At 44.8% G+C, this 20,644-nt stretch overlaps 1 protein-coding gene and 1 pseudogene across 3 annotated transcripts in view; one reads left to right on the forward strand and one right to left on the reverse strand.

Moving 5' to 3' along the window:
- LOC146834519 (putative oxidoreductase ZK1290.5) overlaps window positions 1-20,644 on the forward strand; it is a 690,790-nt gene that overhangs the window by 515,054 nt on the left and 155,092 nt on the right. For 2 of the 3 annotated variants that reach the window (XR_014960632.1, XM_085601909.1), the window contains exon 7: window positions 20,454-20,557. The exons of the other annotated variant lie outside the window; for it this stretch is intronic. Coding sequence is in view for 1 of the 2 variants with exons in the window: in XM_085601909.1 (XP_085458035.1) it covers window positions 20,454-20,549 (96 nt within the window). In the remaining variant the exon portion in view is untranslated. The remainder of the gene's footprint in view (window positions 1-20,453; window positions 20,558-20,644) is intronic. 3 annotated transcript variants of the gene reach the window in all.
- Window positions 12,584-15,389, reverse strand: LOC146834520 (18S ribosomal RNA; annotated as a pseudogene).

Below are 20,644 nucleotides of genomic sequence, written 5' to 3' on the forward strand. Positions count from 1 at the left end.
TTTTCAGCCAAATTGTCAGGTGACAAACAGAACTATGATGCATTAATTAGGCATGATGGCCTTTTGCATAGTTATAGTCCCTCATGGCAGGCTCCACATGCGCCCAATACAGGAGTACCTAGTGGTACAGTGGTCTCAAGCTGTGGGTCATCTAGAGGACCTAATGTTTGTTTGGGTCTGTACACATTATTCCCTGCAGTGGTGGAACATAAACAACCTGCAACGGGCAGCCCTTCCTGGACCCAGTTCTGCAAAAGACCATCACCACAGACACCTTACTCACAGGTTGGGGAGCCTATCTCAGTCATCTCAATGTTCAAGGTCAGTGGACCCCTGCCCAACAAAATTTTCACATCAGTCACCAGGAGCTGCTGGCCATCCAGCTCACTCACCGTGCTTTTCACCCTCTCATCCGAGGCAAAGCAGTCCTGTTATGCATGGACAACACAACTGCCATTGTTGAACATAAAAGAGCAATTGGTGCACCACTGCATAAACAGTAAAACAAATTTCAAGGTCTGTATCCAGAGTTGTATTCTTCAAATCCTCTTTTTTTATTTGTTTTTAATCACAAATTGATATGAACATAACATGCAACATGTAGAGTAGACTAGCCAATGCGTTTCGTCCAGTACAATGGACTTCTGAGTCATCATCCATAAAGCGCCATTATATCTGTGGCAAATGCAAATAACCAGTGTGCTATATGTAACTGGAAACAGGACAGATGACTCACTTTGTATATAATATAAAACATTTGTAAGCAGCTATGTCCTAATATCAAAATGCCGATAATATGCGGTGTGTCAAGACTCAGTAATATGCCGGGTCACACACAATCAAGGGGCCCCAAGACAGACAGAACCATCAGCTCAGCACCATAATACGCACTGGAGCAGTGTGTTCATAGGAATTCTCCTTTCATGGTATGTAAACGACTGTCATGTTCTACTTACAGAAACAAGGGGTAACATATTCAACACAGTTGTCCAGTGTAGCCCAGAGCATCTGGCGGTGGGCGATACATCACAGATAACATTTACTCATTCAATACATTCCAGGGGGGGAGACAACAATCTGGCAGGCCTGTTCAGCAGGTCACACCGACAAGTCCACCCTCAGGCCCTACTTTCAGCACCAGGGGTTCCCGCAGACAGATCTGTTCGCCGCTGCCAAAAATGCCAAATGCCAAAACTTCATTGCCAGACTACCACACCCACTGTCCATGGGCAATGCACTATGGATGAGTTGGTAATGGATATTTGCCTACCCTTTTCCACCTCTCTCACTTCTTCCATTTGTGGTCAGGAGGCTCAGACAGACATCCCTTATGCTCATCTTAGTGGCACTAACCTGAGCACAGCAGCCTTGGTATTCCACACTGCTAGAACTCTCTCTAGTTCCACACGAGAAGCTCCCCAACAGGCTGGATCTTCTCCCACAAAATAATAGCACTTTCAGACACCTCAACCCTCAGCAGCTCAAACTTGCGATATAAAATGGTTCCTGAGGTCCTGGAGTTTGTTTACCTTAACCTACCTGAATAATATCTAATCATTATTTTATTGTATATAGTTTTTTAAAACTTTTACAACTGTGCAAGAAAAGAAAATCCATATTGGAAAATAGATCACTGGTGATAAAAACACATTTTAGATAAATACGTAAAATATCAAGCTAATGTTCAAGTGCCTTATGGTACTAGCAGCATTACAATTGCAATAAATGAATCTGAGAGGGAACAGAACATTTGCCATTAGTTGTCGATGTGGGGAAACAGTCCATGTTAAGAATTGTCAGACTATAGTATAAAAACGGGTTATATGCCTAAAATTCCAATAATTTTTCAAAAGCCATCTAAGGATTGCAGCAATATGTTTATATCCAACAGTTCTGAAAAGGAGCCTGGGCTTGGATGTAGCAGCTAGTTGTCTGTCAGGCTGGACTTCATGGGAGGCCACCTTGGGACCTGAACCTTTTAGATGCAAGATGGATATTTCGACTCCTAGTTTGTTCCTCTCAGTCCTGAGGCTTGATTTAAGTGTGCCCATCATCACTGGTCAGATCCACAGTACATGCTTCAAGGATTCATCGGACATGCCGCAGCCCCTGCCTTTGGTTTCTTCTGTTGAATGGCGCCAGCGGGCTAAATATTTCAAAAAAGCATCTCATCCAGTTTGAGAGTCATGAATCTTAGTTTCGAGTGCCGAGAGTATGTACAAACAAGATATGAGGAGGGAGAGGCCGGGTCGAGTAAATTAGTAACTGTCCATGCGTGCTTGTGTTTGGCTAGGGTTGCTCTGTCTGCGTGATAGGAACAAAGATGGATATGTTTCTTAATACTTAATTTAAAAGCCGTTTGACTTGAATTTAGGTTCCACAGTTAATTTGCGGACAGTTGCTGCACACAATCATTTAAAAACAGATAGCGAACCTGGCTGGCCCACTGGAGCTAAATGTCGGCCCATAACAGGGTCTCCAGAGAGTAGGCTCTGGCCCTTCTCAGCTTATGGCATAGATTGAGATTGGTTACCCTAACCTACCATAAGAATGTATGTCTATTCCCGAAAAGGCATGCAGGTCTACTACCAGGCACTAGGGTCTTAGGACCATAAAACTCCAGTAAAGACGCATTTTTAAATCATTTTAATTACCCAGACAGAACCAATAATAAAGGGAAACTGGGGATCTGCCTGAGGTATTTTATTTAAACCCCCTCTGTCATTTACATATTATAAGAGCTCCCAACACTGTGGTTGAGCCCACCCTGACTTTTAGGGGTCGGGGTGACCCAATGATGAAGCATGACACCACTAGGGTGTGTGAGGGTAACTAAAAGAAAAAAAAAAAATTCCCCACAATCATGGTTGGGTTAGGCACAACCTTCTGTTAGAGAGTGTTTAATATTTCCTTTTCCCCTCAGTCTTTCTGACCCCTCTCTTGGGTTCATTAGCACCACCTACCATCAAGTGGTTATCTAGAGTATTTTTTGTGAATATAGGTCTATTACCAGGGCCTTTTACAGAGCCTGTTGGAAACGTTTTGTTCTCTATTGTTTCCCTAAGACTATCAATCCTCTCACAGTGTCTGTACAAGACATCATCTATTACCTCCGTCACTTGCAGAAGTGTGGCCTCGCCTACACTTCTATACATTTACACCTGGGTGCTGTAGCTGCCTACATACGGAATAGGCAACATCTTTCATTATTTAGAATACCAGTCATTGAGGCGTTCATGGAAGGCCTCAAAAGGGTCATTCCACCCTGACGCCTCTTGCTTCTGCCTGGAACCTTAACATAGTCCTCAATAGACTCATGGGCACTCCTTTTGAACCACTTCACACTTGCCCACTGCAATTCTTGTCCTGAAAGGTGGCTTTTCTTGTAGTCATCGCTTCCCTAAGACGAGTAAGTGAAATACACGCTCTTACTTTGGAAGAACCTTTCTTCGAGGTACATTAGGATAGAGTTGTTCTAATGTAGTTTCTAGCTCCCACTTTAACCAGGCAATTGAGCTGCCAGTCTTCTGTCCACACCCACAGACTGTAGCAGAATATGCTCTGCACACTCTAGATGTCAAAAGAATGTTAATGCATTATATAGACAGGACAAAACCTTTCCATAAGAAACAACAGCTATTTGTGCCCTACACCAAGCCATAGAAGGGACGTGCTCTTTCCAAGGCAAGTATTGCACATTGGCTGGTCAAGTGCATACAGACTTGTTATGCCAAAGCTAAAACAACCCTACCAATTCCTCCCAGACCTCATTCCAGTCAGAAGAAAGGGGCTTTTATGGCTTTCTTGGCTGATATTCAAAGAGAGACCAAAAGATCCCTCCTCACCAAAATTTAATGAATTGCTATATCGCCATTTAATAGTGTCATACTTTGAACAAACAGAATAACTATAAAGATCTCTCTCTCTATATATATATATATATACACATATATATATGTATATATATATATATATATATATATAAAATAAAGTTTCATTTATTAAGACAAAATTTCATTATCACAATTCAATTAGATGTCTTTTTTTAGTTACAATCATTCTTATTTTGTACAAAATACAATATACAATTTCACCACTGTCTCCCCTTATTACACAGAGTCACCCCTCTTCTTAAGAAAAAAACCATTCATTCATACCTCACACATCCCTATTCATACCATACCATAAAATCTTTTAGACATATGTACATCAACAGTGTCTAACAAAAAATATGTTTTCTTTTTCAAATTGACACTAAGTCACTAATCATATAATCACTAAGTTCCTATATATTAAATATTTTATCCAAACGTAGTTATCAATATTATTTCTCTCTTAATAACCATGACAGGGATTCAAAATTAACTACTTGTGAGACCAGGCTCCAGATTGCATCATATTATGGAAAACTGTGAGTAACACTTCAAAACGCACTATTGATCCCTAACCTCAATCCTCCATATAAAAGACTATTATTTTTGTCAAAACAGTTCCAACAATCTGCCCCAACAGGCTGCCAGGTGGGTGACATTTGGACAACAGGCTGCCAGGTGGGTGACATTTGGATGAACATCGCCATAAATGTGAGATTTCATATGTTCTATGTTCCGTATCACGATATTTCTCAGGACTGTTTCCTAATAGAGCCCTCCAACAGTATACCATTGGAAAGAAAATGGCAAACAATCATTTTGGGGAGGCAGGGTCTTTTGATCTTACTTTGGTTATTCCCCTATCCCGCTTCCCAAAATCTAATCTGGGGCACTTTACTTTCTTAATAGTTTCTTGGGTAATATACCACTAGCTGGCATGTGTAAAGCTGCTACCTGGACCATCCCTCATACTTTTTACTAAACACTATAGTGAGGATGTCCTGACCAGACTGAATGCTAGAGTTGGTCAGGCTGTCCTACCTATACTTTTCCAGTCTTCTGCAATGCCCTCAGGCTACGCCACCATTTTTGGGAGTACTGCTTTATAGTATATGTACAGCATGTGTATCTACAGCTACACATGCCGTGAATGGAAACCCTCTAAGCAGCTCTTCATGACATGTAGTGCTGTAGATTCACATGCGCCCACCCTCCTTCCCGGTTGCCTGAGGTTGTTGCAGATATCCATTTTTTCTCTTATCTTTATTTTCTTTCCTGAAATGGTCATCATTACTATATTCTCTATACTCCATCTCTAATCTCACCCTCCCTGAGGGAAAAAACATTCTTACAATGGCACCTATGCCCATGCGCAATACCAGCAATAGGTGGAGTTACTAGGTCTTGTGACTCGAAAATACTTCTTTAAAAAAAACACAAGTTGTACATGTCCATACCCAACAATAGGTGGTGAATATATGCACAGATTGTGAATCTACACCTCTACATACCACAAACAATGCTTACAGGGTAAGTAACATTTTCGTTTTATCTCTCTCGCTAATCTCCCCTCTTTGCTTGTTGTTGTAATCCCTTGCTCCCATTGCTTGTTACCCCGTGGCTTGTTGCCCTTGTCCCTCCTTCGCCCACTCCTTTGCCAGTTGCCTCATTCATCCATCCCACCCCACTGCTTGTTGCCTCATCCCTCCCGCCCCATTACTAATGCTAGGGTATTCATTTCAGCATGGATGAGTTTGAGCAGAAGGAATACTTTTCCTGGTCATCTGACATTGAGGGCAGATTCTGGTTTAGGTACAACTATCGTTCTATGTCAAAGGAGGGTAGACAGGTTCCAACTTTTGCAGTATTCGGTTCTGAATTGCAAACACGTTAAATAAAAAGCTTAGGTTATGATTTGTTCATCACCCTAAGAGATTGCATGGGTTGTCGACTAATCACATGGTTAAAATGAGATTAGTCTAATTTTCACTTTAAGTACCACCAGATGTTCTGGAGTACTGTTACACAGAACTAGGAGCTCAAGACTGGTCTTGTTCTACAGAGAAGGAATGCTGGGAGAATACACTTGTGTGTATGTGTACACAAGTGCTCACTGTCTTGCTAAAGCCCACTTTTAATGTGCAGTCATCTGGTTCTTTGTGGACTTCTGATTTCCAGATATACTTGCACACTGACTCTGTTAGGAAAAATAAGCATTGACACTGGCAATACGTCTCACCTGACGTATTGATCTCTTTGACGTATTGATCTCTTTGACCGCATTGTTGTGCTTTTTTCTAAATTAACTTCCAAAACATTCAGAAAGCCAATAGATCTTGCATAGGCAAGACTTATTTGCTTTGCCAATGCTTGTTCTTTTTTATATTCTTAGTCCCATTTTATTTGCTAGCTGTGGCAGTAGACTGTTACAATACACCTTTCACAATTTCCATTATGAGGCATCAAGTAAGTAGATTTGCAAAGTGGCACTGCTCTAACAAACAACATTAATAGATCTGGCCTTTGAGAGATCTTTACCTGTCTTGTCAGACTATTCAGGTAAATGCCCAGATGTAGGTCCAGTGCTCACAGTGCCTCTGGAATCAAGCTATATCCAACTGATGAGATCTAATCAGGGCAAAACCGGTCTTGGGTTGTTTGTGTTCCTGTTCCGTGAGGACCTAGCCTGGCAGCTTGGGCTTGACTGTTCCTATTGGAGCAGGGTCAGACTGATTTTTGTATGGCTGGGTCCAAACAGAGGTGGCTTGGTGGGCAAAAAACAATGGACTGGGATGCCACCCGGGCGATTGCCAATGGCTGACATTAATTCAAGCATTCCATCCATCACCTTGTTGTTGTGCAGTTGACGCCTTAAGTGGTATGGCCAGACATGGTATTCACAGATGTGGGCCCTGCGCTCACTGTGCCACTGGACTCAAAACTATACCCAACTGACAAGCCTAATTAGGGCGAAACCTCTCTTTGGTTTCTTTATTTCCAATTCAAGGATGACCTAGCCTAGCAGTTTGAGCTGGATTGTTTCTATTGGAGCAAAGTTAGACTGATTTACATATGGATGGGTCCAAACTGAGATGGCATAGTGGGGTAAAAACTATGGACTGGGATGTGGCCCAGAGCTATTCCTATGACTGAGAGTAATTGAATCATTTCATCCATCACCTTGTTTTTTGTTGTACTTAAATTTCAAGAACATTACAGGCCACAATCAATTAATTACCTGTGTGCAGGTACCCAGCTTCGTTATACAGTAATCCCACTCGCTATCCCCTTACACGAGTGCAGACATGATCTCATGAAACTAAAGCAGTGCCTCTTAGCTTAGCTACGCAGCAACACATTTTAAAAAAAGATCTTTATTGTTTTAAAGTGACAATAGCATCACCAAAGTGTTACAGAACATTCCCTCTTCCCTCCACCACAAAAATTATTTTAAAAGGCGGGCAGTTAGCACTCTAAGCCTTTTTACCTGAGCTCACAGGTAGCCAGACTCTGTTAGTGAGACTCACTTGCAACAGAGAACTAAAAACTGCATGGTCCAAAACCAAAAAGTCCTTGACTTGAAACCAGGGTCAAACCCACTTTCTCACAAATGTAATCAACAAAACAAGACTGAGTGAAGGGCCAGCTGTCTACATCAACCTTTTGAGAGAAAGATGTTGGTTCAGGCAAGGGTTTTGTAAGAGCAGAGGGTACCATATTGAATTATTGCTATGCAGTAACAGAATGGGATAAGCAATTATCAACTTTGTTTCTTTCAATGTGGCTTAGGTTGATTTACTCACTTATTTCACATAGGCACAAACTGTATTTCTTGCTTTATTTTCCTCATAACTATTGGTGTGGTTAACTATCAAGAATCTTCAAGGCCATTCCAAGCATGTACAATTATTTTTGTTTTAATATTTTCCATCACATCCCAGATCTCAATTTATTATCTAATTCCTTATGAAATGAGGTAGCAGCAATCACTATCTCAACTCTAGGGGAATCAAAGAGGCATTTCATCTCACATATGCAAAATCGTTTTTCCAGCAAAAGCCCATCCAGTACACCAGTATTTGCTTAATGGATCATTTATAGTCTTCCACCCCATCAATGACCTACGTTTAGCCAGCAGCAGGGCCAAATCTGCATATCTATTTTTATTTTTATATTTGTTTGTATGTATGTGGAAATGTCTGAAGTAAACACTTCCGGGAAACTAAACGAAAGATTCCCTGTGGCCTTATTAATGTTGTGTAATATCATATTCTAGTACAACTGTGACATAGGACAACTTCTCACCATAAGGACATAGTTTGAATGTGCTTGATGAGACCCTGAGCCTTGACCTGAGTGTATTTTGGTGGGCTTATAGTAAGTGTTCTGTATATAGTTGAAAGTATATTAATTCTAATATATTATTTCTAAAAACGTGTACTATTTCATATTTCAGTTTCCTTTAAAGACATGAGATAGTACTCTCTTCTATCTCTCTCTCTCTCTCTCTCTCTCTTTCGCTCTCTCTCTCTCTCTCTATATCTCGCTCTCTCTCTCTCCCTGCTATTTCTCTCTGTCACTCTCTCGACAGTAGGAAATAAAGTGACTGTGACCATCCATGTCTGACTGAATAGACCTGCTCGCTCAGGAGTCTTTCATAAGAGGGAGTCTGAAAGACTCTCTGTCTACTGAGCTCTGCAGGTAATTTTGGAACAGTAAAACGATAATCCATTGGAATTAATGTGAAGTGGGCTGGGCTGAACTAGTTTGTGGGGCTATTGGAGTCTTTGTGCTGCTAGTTAAAAGTGGGTATGGGATGTGTGCAAACCGTTTAAGGAGTTCGTCTCACCTACCAATGGTAATTTAGTGCACCTATGAAAACCCCTTGTACAGTCCACTGGCAAGTCAAAAGGAACTTGGGCAAAAAGGGAGTGGTCACATACCTGTCTGCTATGAGAGAACTTTCTGTTACCTGGAAGCACAGCATTAGAAGAGTTTGTTTTCTCTTGTTTTTAAATATCTGCTTCCAGGGCCTGGTTCCAGAGCTGGGCATGCCATTTTCCTGGCATGGTCTACTGGGATGCTTGCACCTGCATCTTTTATGAAAACGTATCTTCTGGAGGACCCTTTTTCAGTAAACACCAGAAGCGGTTGCTGACTGTAGAAGCACCGAACAAAAAGAATTACATGAAATTAAATTAGTTATGAAAACCGCCCTTGAATTAAGTTTGGTTAAAACAGATTTGAAACTCCCACCATTGAACCAGCATTGCCCTACTGCCTCAAGAAAGTGCCTTCGCCCAGTCAGAGCTTTCCCACCACAGCTGCTGTTGCCACTTTGTGGACTTCTTGCTGCAATCTGGACAAATCTTCAAGCTCCAGACCAAAGGTTGGCTCAATCTACATCGGTTCTCGCATTGTGTCACCAGTCCTTGCATTGTAGTTTGACCACTAAGGACTGCAGCTAATTCCCTCCATTCACTGAATGCTTTAACATATTTGAGCCACAAGTTCGACATTTGTGAGTCATGCTTGAATTGGTTGCACACCTGTTTCAATCTGACTTCAGGCTATCTGTCCTGATTGAAAACTTCCTCAGTGGTCAACATCTGCTGGCTTCACCAGCAGGAGTTATTCATACTGTAAAGCAGTGGGTATGAAAAACCTTAAGCCATAAAGATTTACATCCGTGGATTGTATTGTTTTGAGGATTTTGTAATTTCTGAATAATTTAAGGGATTTTTGTTAATCTATTTGTTTTGTTCTAAATTTTTATATTATTCCATTGTAATTTTTGAACCTTATAGCTATTTGGGGTAGTTCGTGTTTAAGCCCTCATACATTTTTGTCCACATAAGCTATTTATGCCAAATTGACGTAATTTTTTCCAACATCCTGGGGATTCTAAAGGTACACAGGGTTTGTCGATTACCCTGGAGGGGACCAAGAAATTATCCAAAATACACAGAATGTGTTTTTTTTGGGAAGCATGTGCTGCAGAAGAAAGAACCTTTTTTTCCCCCTGCAAATTGCATCAAGGAAGGGTTTGCGGTGCTAAAATCGCTATCTTGCCAGCTTTCAGAAACAGGCAGACTTGGATCAGAAAACCAACATTTTCAACACAGTTTTGATATTTTACTGAGACATTACCCATTTTTCCTAAGTTATGTGCTTTCAACCTCCTTCCAGTTAGTGGTAGAAGTGGGTGTGAAACCCATGGTGGATCCCGGAAGGCCATACATAACTGAAAGTAGACAACATTCTGAACTCAGCAAATGGTCATATGTGTAGATGCTTCAAGATTTTCCTCCTATGAAAAGTGTCAGCTGAAATAAATAAATATTGACATTGAGTTTAAAAAACAGCCATTTGTGTCTACGTTTTCACCTGTAACTTCTTCAAACTAAGGCATAGTTTCAAAAGCAATGTACCATTATGTCCCCTGGGTCCTTCTGGTTGCAGGGATATATGAGGTTTGTTGGTTCTCGAAGAACCCTAGGAACCCAGAGACAATAACTAAGCTGCACTTTGCAATGGCTTTTCATTGTGTTCCAGGAATACACCAATGAATTTGATAAAGTATAAAAAGTGAAAAAGGAAACCTATGTATTTCCAAAATGGGCACAAGATATGGAGTGTATTTAAGTTACCCAAACTGCAGGTCAGGTAACATTTTTATGATTATGATTTTCTGAAGCCTGTGGATGACAGAGCCCAGGGTGGGGGCGCACTTACCAGAGCTTCTGAACCCGGCCACGCAGGGTAGGCCTCCCTGGGCCTGCTAGCCCCATCCCGGGTGCTTGGACATGTGGCGAGCTGCAAGATGGGGGCACAGGTCCGTGCTTCTGAACACAGCCAAGCAGTAGAAGCCACCCTGGCCCACGGGACCCCCGTCCTGGGCCCCTTGCGATGCAGCATGCAAGAGGACGGAGCCCCGCACAGATCCTTTGAACCCGGCCATGCAGGGGCAGCATCCCCTTTACGACACCGCAGGTCAGGAAAGGGAACACAGGGCCCTAGTGGGCTCACAGACCCAGGCCCTCCTACTCTTTGACCCTGCAGAGCTCAATCCTGGTGCATGGATCCCAGGCCCCACCGGAGCTGTGACTGAGGGAGCAAGCATGGCCTCCCTCCCTGCTGGAGAAGGGGGGAGTGGGCTTCCAGGGCCTGCCACTTCCCGTTTCCCATTTTCCGGGCTCAACTTGTTCTTAGGAGAACAGTAAGTCTTACTATGGGCCTGCCAATTGTACCTCCTGGGTGGCATGGGACATCATTGACAGTCGTTGCCATTGGAGACCGTGCCCAGGCATCTGCTGAGGGCTTCCCTCTCCCCACTGGCCTGACGTGGAAGCCCATTTTCCTCTTCATGGGGGAGACAAAAGTCAGAGTTAGCCCCGCAAGCTGGCCATCTGGTCAACCAGCCAGCCGGTCCATCTGGTAGGCCAGCCTGGTGACCAGACGGCCTGGGACGACCCAGTGACCATATGGCCAGGGGCGACCAGAGCAACTTAGGCCCCAGGCCCCAAACACATGGTGGTCTGCTGACAAGAGTGGCCATGCACTCTGAGGTGGGCTCTAGCCATCTGGTCGCCCTGCTGACCTACAAGGGATCGTGCCCTTGACTCTGCAGCCGGCATGGCATGGTGGGAGGGGGAGGCCCCGTGCCGAGTTTCACGTGGTGGAGGGGCCTCCCATGGGCCTGCAACCCCTCCATGTCCCTTCCACAGGCCTGGAAGAAGAGGGATGTCCTTGTGGAGGCAGTCGCCTATGGACGGACACAAAAGCTTGGCTCAGAGAATAACTTTCAAGAGATCGCAGCATGGTAGCTGATCTTCTACTTATGAAACCCTGAACCAGAATCAGGTCATCTACGAATGATTTAGCACCAGGTGCCCCACTAACATGGCATGCACTAACGGTGATAACCCAAGAACCCAGCTATCCAAAGCCAATGTGATTTCACAACACTGCCCTATCATTACGGTTTAGGGGGTATTCAGACTTTGAGGCAATCAGTCATTATCCCACAGATGGTAGCTATACCCCAATGGCTCCTCAGCCAAGCACATAGACCAAATCTGCCACCAGACTCGACACCAGCAGCGTCTAGAACCCCTGGCTAGGGTGGCAAACCTGAGCCATGCAGGCGGGCTGGGGGGTAGTCCATCCCCTGATCTGGTCGGAGGTGCTGGGTGGCTCCCTCCCATCCTGTACGCGTGCCCCAAGAGGAGGCATGGGACCCCTGGTGGCCCTGGCTCCTTCTTATCATGGCTGCCTTGCCACATGAGAAGGGCCTCTCCTCTGCCACCCAAAACCAGGTCAGGCCTGGATCGGGTGCTGGCGAACCCAGGCGGCAGGTCCTCCGGTAGTGGTTCCAGCCCAGGAAGGCACTGCCATTTGGTTCCCCCTGCGGGGTCATGCTGGGTGAGCATGGGTTCCATCTCGGGAGTGCTTTCCATTGTGCTGTTTCTGAAAGGGATGTGCTGCCCTTGTCTCTCACACATACGTCAGTAGGTTCCTCCCGGGTGGAGGAGCCCACCCCATGCCCCCAAATCCGATCTTTACCCAAGCACCCCAGAGGCTGCAGATCACTCTGCAGGCCAGGGCGCATGAGGAAAGGGCCGGGCCCTGTGCCTATGTTGTGTTTTCCATCTGGGAGACAGCAGAGGATTTCGGGCTGGCACCATCAGTCACTCGGGCCGCTCCGCTGTTACTGATCCTTTCGCAGGTTCACCTACGGAAACCTTGTTACAACTTTTACTTTCACTAAATAGTTAAGTTTGATCGTCTTCTCTGCTTTCCGCCAGGGCAGTTGCCAACGTGGGCAGGGCCGATCCAAGCACCTCACTAAAGCATCCAACGGCGATAGTAACGATGGGTGTTGTGTACAAAAGCAGGAACTTAATGCAAGCTTATGGCCTGTACTTACTGGGAATTCCTCATTCATGGGAAATAATTGCAATCCCCAATCCCTATCACGAATGTGATTCAGCAGGTTACCTGCACTAGTTGGCGAAGGGTAGACACGCCGATCCATTTAGTGTAGTGTGCCTACAGCCCCAGACATCTAAGGCATCACAGCCCTGTTATTTCTCAATCTCGTTTTGCTGAATGCCACTTGTTATGTTATATTATGAGATACTTATAGACCGCACAGCTACTCAAAAAGAGTGTCCCGGTGCTAAGAGAACCCTAAGGCTAGTCTGTTGCCATCATACATAGAAGAGGAGACCTAATGATGTTGTTGAAACAGCCAGGTTTTAAGTAGTTTCCTGAAAGTCAGTAGATCAGGCGCCTGTCTGAGCAGCACCGGCAAAAGGTTCCAAGCACGGGCAACCTGAACTTTAAACGAGCGGCTGCCGGTCCGGATGCGAGAAAATTTGGGAACGACCCCCTGCTGTTGCGAAGTTGATCTTAGGGTTCTGCCGGGGACATAGTGAAGGACTCTCTTTCTGATGTAGTGTGCTCCCGTACCACACAGGAATTTCCTGAGCATTCTCAGGAGGCCAAAACTGAAGATTGGGGGGTGACATGTCAGAAGACCACCATTTTTTCCACTCGTCCCGAGATGGAGAAACGAAGAAGATGGTTTCAGATTTCTCAGGGTTGCTTTTTAGTTGATCTTGTATAAGCCAGGTAAAGACTCCAGTCAGGCAATTTTTTATCTTTTCCTCAATTAAATCCTCGCCCTTCTCACATGTGAACAAAAGCTGTGTGTCGTCAGCATAAGAAATTATTTTTGCGTCACATGCTTCAACCAAGGGGCTGAGGGGGGTCACGTATAGATTAAAAAGTGTCGGGCTCAGGATGGAACCCTGTGTAACACCCACTTTCAGAGGGGGGATAGGAGCAGCAAAAGGTGGGGACCAGACCTCTTGGTGTCTATCCTCCAAAAAGGAGGAGAACCACTTGAACACCGTGCCTCCCAGGCCGCATTCCTGCAGTCTATGCAGGAGTTGGTCATGGGGCATGGTGTCAAAAGCCGCAGATAGGTCAAGAAGGATTAACACCGCTTTACGTCCTTTATCTAGTTTTTCCTTTAGGGACTCCGAGATTTCCAGTAAAGCGATCTGTGCTGAAATTAGGTCTAAAGCCGGACTGGCTCTGGTGGAGAAGGTTATTAGATTCTACGTGGTCGGTGATCACTGAGTTTACATATTTGGGTGCTGACCGCTGTGGTTTGCATGACTAGTTAGCATGGAGGAGTCTCGTTCGTTATCAGAATTAACCAGACAAATCGCTCCACCAACTAAGATTGGCAATGCACCACCACGCATAGAATCGAGAAAGAGCTATCAATCTGTCAATTCTTTCCCTGTCCAGGCGAGATTTCCCATGTTGAGTCAAATTAGGCCGCAGCCTCCACTGCTGGTGGTGCTCTTTTGTCAATTCCTTTAAGTTTCAGCTTTGCAACCATATTCCCCCAGGAACTCAAAGACTTCGGTTTCCCAGAAGCTGCTCACTGGGTCATGGGAATAATGCTGCCGGATTGCTAGTCAGCATCGTTCATGATCAGAACTACGAAGGTACCTGATCGTCTTCGCACCTCAGACTTTCTTGATAAATGAAAACATTCTTGGTAAATGCTATCGCTTTGGTTCATCTTGCACCAGTCCAATAATTTCACCTCTAGCAGCACAATACGAATGCTCCCGGCCATACCTCTTAATCATGGCCCCAGTTCCATAAATCAACAAATAAGAACAGAAGTCCTATTCCATTATTCCTAATTGAAGTATTCAGGCAACTGGCCTGCTTTGAACACACTCATTTTTTCAAAGTAAACGCTTTGAACCCCCAAGACGCTCATTCAAGAGGAACAAGGGGGCGCCGAGAGGCAGGAGCTGGGACAGGCAGTAGCTCACCTCGTGCCAGACCGTCAACTTGATTTCAAGATCCAACTACGAGCTTTTTAGCTGCAGATACTTTAATATACGCTATCAGAGCTGGAATTACCGTGGCTGCTGGCACCAGACTTGCCCTCCAATGGATCCATAGTAAAGGATTTAAAGTGTACTCATTTCAATTACAGGACCTCAATAGAATTGTTATTGTTATTTTTTGTCACTACCTCCCCGAGTCGGGAGTGGGTAATGTGTGCACCTGCTGCATTCCTTAGATGTGGTGGCCATTTCTCAGGATCCCTCTCCGGAATCAAACCCTGATTCCCTGGTACCCATCGTCACCATGGTAGGCACAGAAAGTATCATCCAAATGTATCATCATCATAACAGGGACATACGACTGGCCCAAGGTAATCTAGAGTCACCAAAGCGGCTGTGCAAGCCTGGATTGGTCTTGATCTGATAAATGCGTGCATCTTAGGAGGTCAGCGCTCGTCGGCATGTATTAGCTCTAGAATTACCACAGTCATCCAAGCAACAGATGGAACGATCAAAGGAACCATAACTGATTTATTGAGCCATTTGCAGTTTCACTGTACAAGCCCTGTGAACGTACACGGGCATGGCTTAATCTTTGACGCAAGCATATGCTTCTGGCAGGATCATTCAGGATGGGATTGGGAGACACACGCCTGCCCCGGACCAACCTTTGCACCCCTCGGGAGCCTGATAGGCAAGCCCACCCACTTGAGGGGCTTGCTGGGGAAACCGGTGCAGTCCCATAGGCACCGATGGGCACAGCTTTCTCCACCGAAGGGAGATGCGTACCGAGGCGCAGCCTGAGCAAGACACAGCGTTGCAAGCCTGCTCAGCAGGGACATCCTACGGAACAGTTATTCCGAGCTGCTGTGGAAATGCGCTTGGTGGAGGAGGCAATGGTGTGGCGTGCTGGTGCCTGGACTGCCAGGCGTCATCCGGGACCTGGCACCACCTGACCCCTTCCGCTCTGGTCGAACCACTGGGAAGCGCAAGCTGCCAAGGCTTCTCAGCCTTCGCTGTGTTGGGTAGGTCCTCCGCAAATGGCAGGCCCTCGATATGGATGATCCCTGGCAGGGAGGAAGCTCATTGCTTGAAACAACAGCCCAGGCTGGCTAATCAGTCCATCCATAAATGGACCAAGCGTGCCCAATCACTCGGAGTATACAATGCTGGCCGGACCCTCCCCGGACAGGCCGCCCTGCACCAGGATGTCACCTTCATGTCCCTGCCTGCTCTCGGGGAAGGCAGGCTCAGAGCCAAGGCCCATCTGGCAGGGCTGGGAGTCTGGTGTGGAGCCAGGCCCCTGGGGGACCGGGCAGACGAGCCTTGGCCCTAACGGCACCCAGCTAAGAACTGCTGGACCGCAAGGGGGTCCGGTGTACCCTGTCCCTGATAATACGGAGGAAGGCTAACCCCCCTTTCTTGTAATCCATGCGCATCAAGTGACAGAGCGGACCAAAGGCCCAAACACACTGACCTCCTGGAGCCCTGACTGGGCTCGAAGAAGCAAATGAGCCCTCATCAGGACTTCCAGGGCAGCCCGGCCAACTGGACGCACCATTGGAAGGCATTCCTTGTGACCAGATAGCAGAGAGACTCAGTTTGTCCAGATGGCCGGGCTTGAAGGACGCACTTAATGAAAGGCCTTCCATTTGTCCTTGGAGGGGACGGGGACTCTGCGGCCCAGATGGTCAGAGCCCCGGCTGGCCCTCAGGCACGGAGCAGTGAGTCGGCCCCTGACGGACTGCTGACCCGGGTCCTGCAGGCACCTTAACATGCCGACAAATCGGAGGAGACCTCCCAACCGGGCCCCTGTCCCGGGCCCTTGGCAGTGCAGCAGGCCAGAAGATAGCGCCCAGGGTGGGACTGCCCACCCTGGGATCCAGCAGGGCCCTTGGGCCTGGCTGGAGCTCTTGATCCCGGCTTGAGCTCCTGGACCTGGACACATAGGGGAGGACTCCCCTGGCCCGAGGGACCCCATCCTGTGCACTTTGCCATGCGGCGGGCCTGAGGATGTAGCCCAGGATGAAGGGGCCCTACCCAAGGGCCTGCTGGTCCTGAGCCATCTGGTAACTTGCTGAGAAACTCTGGACTGCAAGGGGGTCTGGAGTACCCTTGTCCTTATTAATAAAGAAGAAAGCTACCCTCCTGTCTTGTAATCTGTGCGCACCGAGTGACAGAGGGTACCAAAGGCAAGGATGCACCCGACCTCCTGGAGCCCTGGCTGGGCTCGAGGAAGCGAATGAGCCCTCATCAGGACTTCTAGGGTAGCCAGGCCATCTGGACACACCATTGGAAAGCATTGTGTGTGCCCAGATGGCCAAGGTGCTCGGTACTTCCAGATGGCTTGGCTCGAACATGCCATCTGATAGCGCTGTGCCGAAAGTGTTTCCACTTGTCCTTGGAAGGGACGGGGACTGTCCCTTCCTTATTAACTCCTTATTGATTGATTGAGTGTGTGGAGGAAGGGTAGATAGAGAGGTATTGAGTATGATTGGAGAGGTGGCGCTGTTGGGAGAGAGACACAGAGAAAGAGGCACTGCTTCATGAAGCATGAGGAGCCAAGTACTCCCATCCAATGCTGACATTCAAATGCTATAGAAATATGGAAAGGGAAAATCAATTCCAGCAGAAACAGACACGATGAACCAATCAAAAACAGATTAAAGTCAAACTTTTCCGGGGCCAGAATACACACAAGAATAGGGAGGAAAGCCATCAAATTAGGAGCAGGGTAGTGAAATAGACAATAAAAAAAATCCAATCATGAGCAGTGGGCTGAATCAAATCCCACTCCAAGTATATTTTAAAGTATTGGTTACAATGCTGACAGCGACAGACAGATAAAGCTTTCTAGATCCCAATCACAAATAAAATCTCATGTACTAGGGGGATGCACTCCCCTCACAACTGAAATGAAAATGACAAATGCTGCACTGCTTACTTCCTCTCCCTGAATGGGTTTATAAGTAAAATTTGGTTGACCTTTTGCCAAATTTGTTAGGCGCCTGAATCAAAATAATTGCAGAAAGATCAAGTAATGCTGAATTTGGCTAAACAAGTTTGTCTTGGTCTTATGAATTATGCCGAGTAGATGTTGGTGAATTTGCCCATATTGAATCTTAGTAAGTCGCAAATTCCTGTGAAACAGTCTAGGTCACAGCTGTCAGACTCACAATGTTGGTCTGAATTAATGAGCATGTCCACCAAGCCAGCGAAGGTGATTAAAAACTAGAGAGAGTACACATCCACATACATTGGCACAATGCAAACCATGAATGTTCTTACTACTTTAAAACAAAGCTCCTGGCACACATTTTTCCAATCCTTGCCTGCTTATTTCAATTTTTTTCTGTTAATAAATGGGTTTTTTTTCCAACTAGATTTGGTATGCAAAACCTATCTTGGATACAAGATCAAGTGCATTTAATTATTCCAGCTAGTTCAGCATGCAGCAAAATTGTTTTTACGGAGCAGTAAAATATGGTTATATATCCCTAGCCCTAAGCCACTGTATTGGTGAAAGTGGGCAGCAAGGTATGGTGACAGTGAAAAACAAGGTTTCATCTAGATCTTTGTGCCTTGTGCACAGATCTTGATTTGCCTTTTTGTGAAGGTTCTGTTGCTGTACACCTAAGTCTAAGTGCCCAGTTTGAAAGGTATCTTATATCATACTACATATTGCAAAATTCATGATGTTCATATTTTGAGGAAGAGCTTCTAGAGCTTGGTTGGCTATGCTATAGAATATGCTCTAGGATTTTGTTTTCAATGGCAGTCTTATTGTGCTATACCGTTATAGCTAATTGCATTTCTTTGATTCATGCCCTATAGAATTATTTCAGCCTATTAGTATTAGATTTATTAAGCATTGGCAAATTAGCACTACCTCAAGGGAGCAAATAGTCTGAGAAATAGCATTTGCAACTGTAACAGAGATTAATTTAAGCCAGACGAGTAATGAGAATTTCCAGGCTAACCATGTCTCTTAGGAAAGACTTACAGAGAAAAATAAAAGGTAACGGTCTTTAATCATTCGCAGTTGCCATCAGAGCTTTCCATTTCATCATCTTTTGCTACTTACAGACAAGGACTGAACATATACAAAGCAGTCTCCAGTATGGGGCAGGGGGAGAATTTTTCCCAAACTGCTAAAACACGCCCCACCAGATTTAGAATGCAAGCAACCTCAGATACATTTCTGTCTCATTGGTATGAAGGTCCATAGAACAAATTATATTACGGTTGTTGTTGTCTTTATTGGCACAACTAAGGAGAATAAAACAATGGAATGGAATGCTGCCCAAAGCAATGCCAGTGGTTATGATTAGTTCAAGCACTCCTTTCATCACATTTTTGTCCTTCTAAATGAGCCCAATGGAAACATATACAAACTCATCTTGACTTAGCTGACTGATTCATCAAAATTTAACATATAATTGAGACCTTAATATACATATTATTTATTGTTTCTGGAAGCATAGGTTTAGGCTTTTTTTAGGGTGCCCACTCTTGAAGTTACTGCAGCATACAGTTCTTCGTTTTTGAAACATTATGAAATTTAAGCACACTTTAATTAATTGACCTCAGGAAAGGATAATCAGAATTTGAGACGGACGTTATGTTACATGCTGTATTATGAAGGCGCAAACTAGAGTCCGTCTTAGGTTTTTCAAGCTGATATTATGTATATGCCTGCCATCTTGGTGGGTGCGCCTTTTGATCCTGGTGATTGACAATGCTCACCCATCAGGTTAGACGCGAGTGCCAGCGCATCAGTCCCTACACACCATGGCCTTTCCTTCAGTCGGAAAAATGCAGTGAAGGATGGATCAAGTCACAAGAATCCAACACTGTGCCCTCTAAAGGTACACAGTTGATTTCTAAACTTTTATTATCAGATGGCTTTATTTGCCATTTTATGACCCCCCCCCGACTTCCTCCTCTTTTCCCCCAAAGCGCTTTGATGCGGCTGAGTGCCAGTGGATTGGAATTTTCAAAAATCTATAATATATTAAAATACTTTCAAAGTCTTTCCAAGTAAACAAAATGACGGGACATGTCCACTTTTTGTATTTATTAATATCGTAAAGCACTTAAAACAGGTTTTTCCGGTGTAGCCATTTTTTATTGAAGCACACATATTTAACCTGCTTTGGTGGTTGAAGGGGGATGCCATGGTTGACAGAACCTCGGATCTGCCTCAATGTGCTATGTGGCAGTTACCACCTTGAACACTCAAACTCTTGGAGGCACAGCACATCAGGGACTTGCAGTTTCCAGCATGCTTGACTGAGTCCTGACTCTTGCGGTTCATGGATTGGAAAACCTGGCAACATAGTGCGGTTATATCTAAGAAGAAATAAAATTGACCATTTAAATATATTTTATTATCTGAGGATTTCTAAAGCTTCACACAATTCAATTTAATTGAGGAAGAAAATGTATCTATAAACAAAAGATTGTTTGTTTCACTCTCAACATACAAGGTGTGATAACTGGGGAATGATTAATTACTATTTAAACAGAAATACAGAACAGTAAAATGCAAAACCTCTGTACTTCAATTTGTTCTCCCTAGAAACAGGTACTAGAGGTTAGCAGTGTTTTCTGTGCCATATGAATGTTTGTTTAATATTTGTTTAGACAGATGTATTTTGTGTACATTTACTAACACACCGCACGTACGTTCTCATAGGTGTTCAGTTTCACGCTAACCGAAGACGATGTGGCAATGATAAATGGAATGCATGATGGGCGCCATGTTTCGTGGGACCCAACCAATATTTTGTAGACAACAAGGTTTGAGACTTTTCTTACAACTGGTCCGTTACACTACAGTAAACTGTAATACATTTTTAAGATCAGTCACTGCATATTGACATTGAT

This window comes from Triturus cristatus, chromosome 4_2 (genome assembly GCF_964204655.1).
Source record: "Triturus cristatus chromosome 4_2, aTriCri1.1, whole genome shotgun sequence".
Lineage (NCBI taxonomy): Eukaryota > Metazoa > Chordata > Amphibia > Caudata > Salamandridae > Triturus > Triturus cristatus.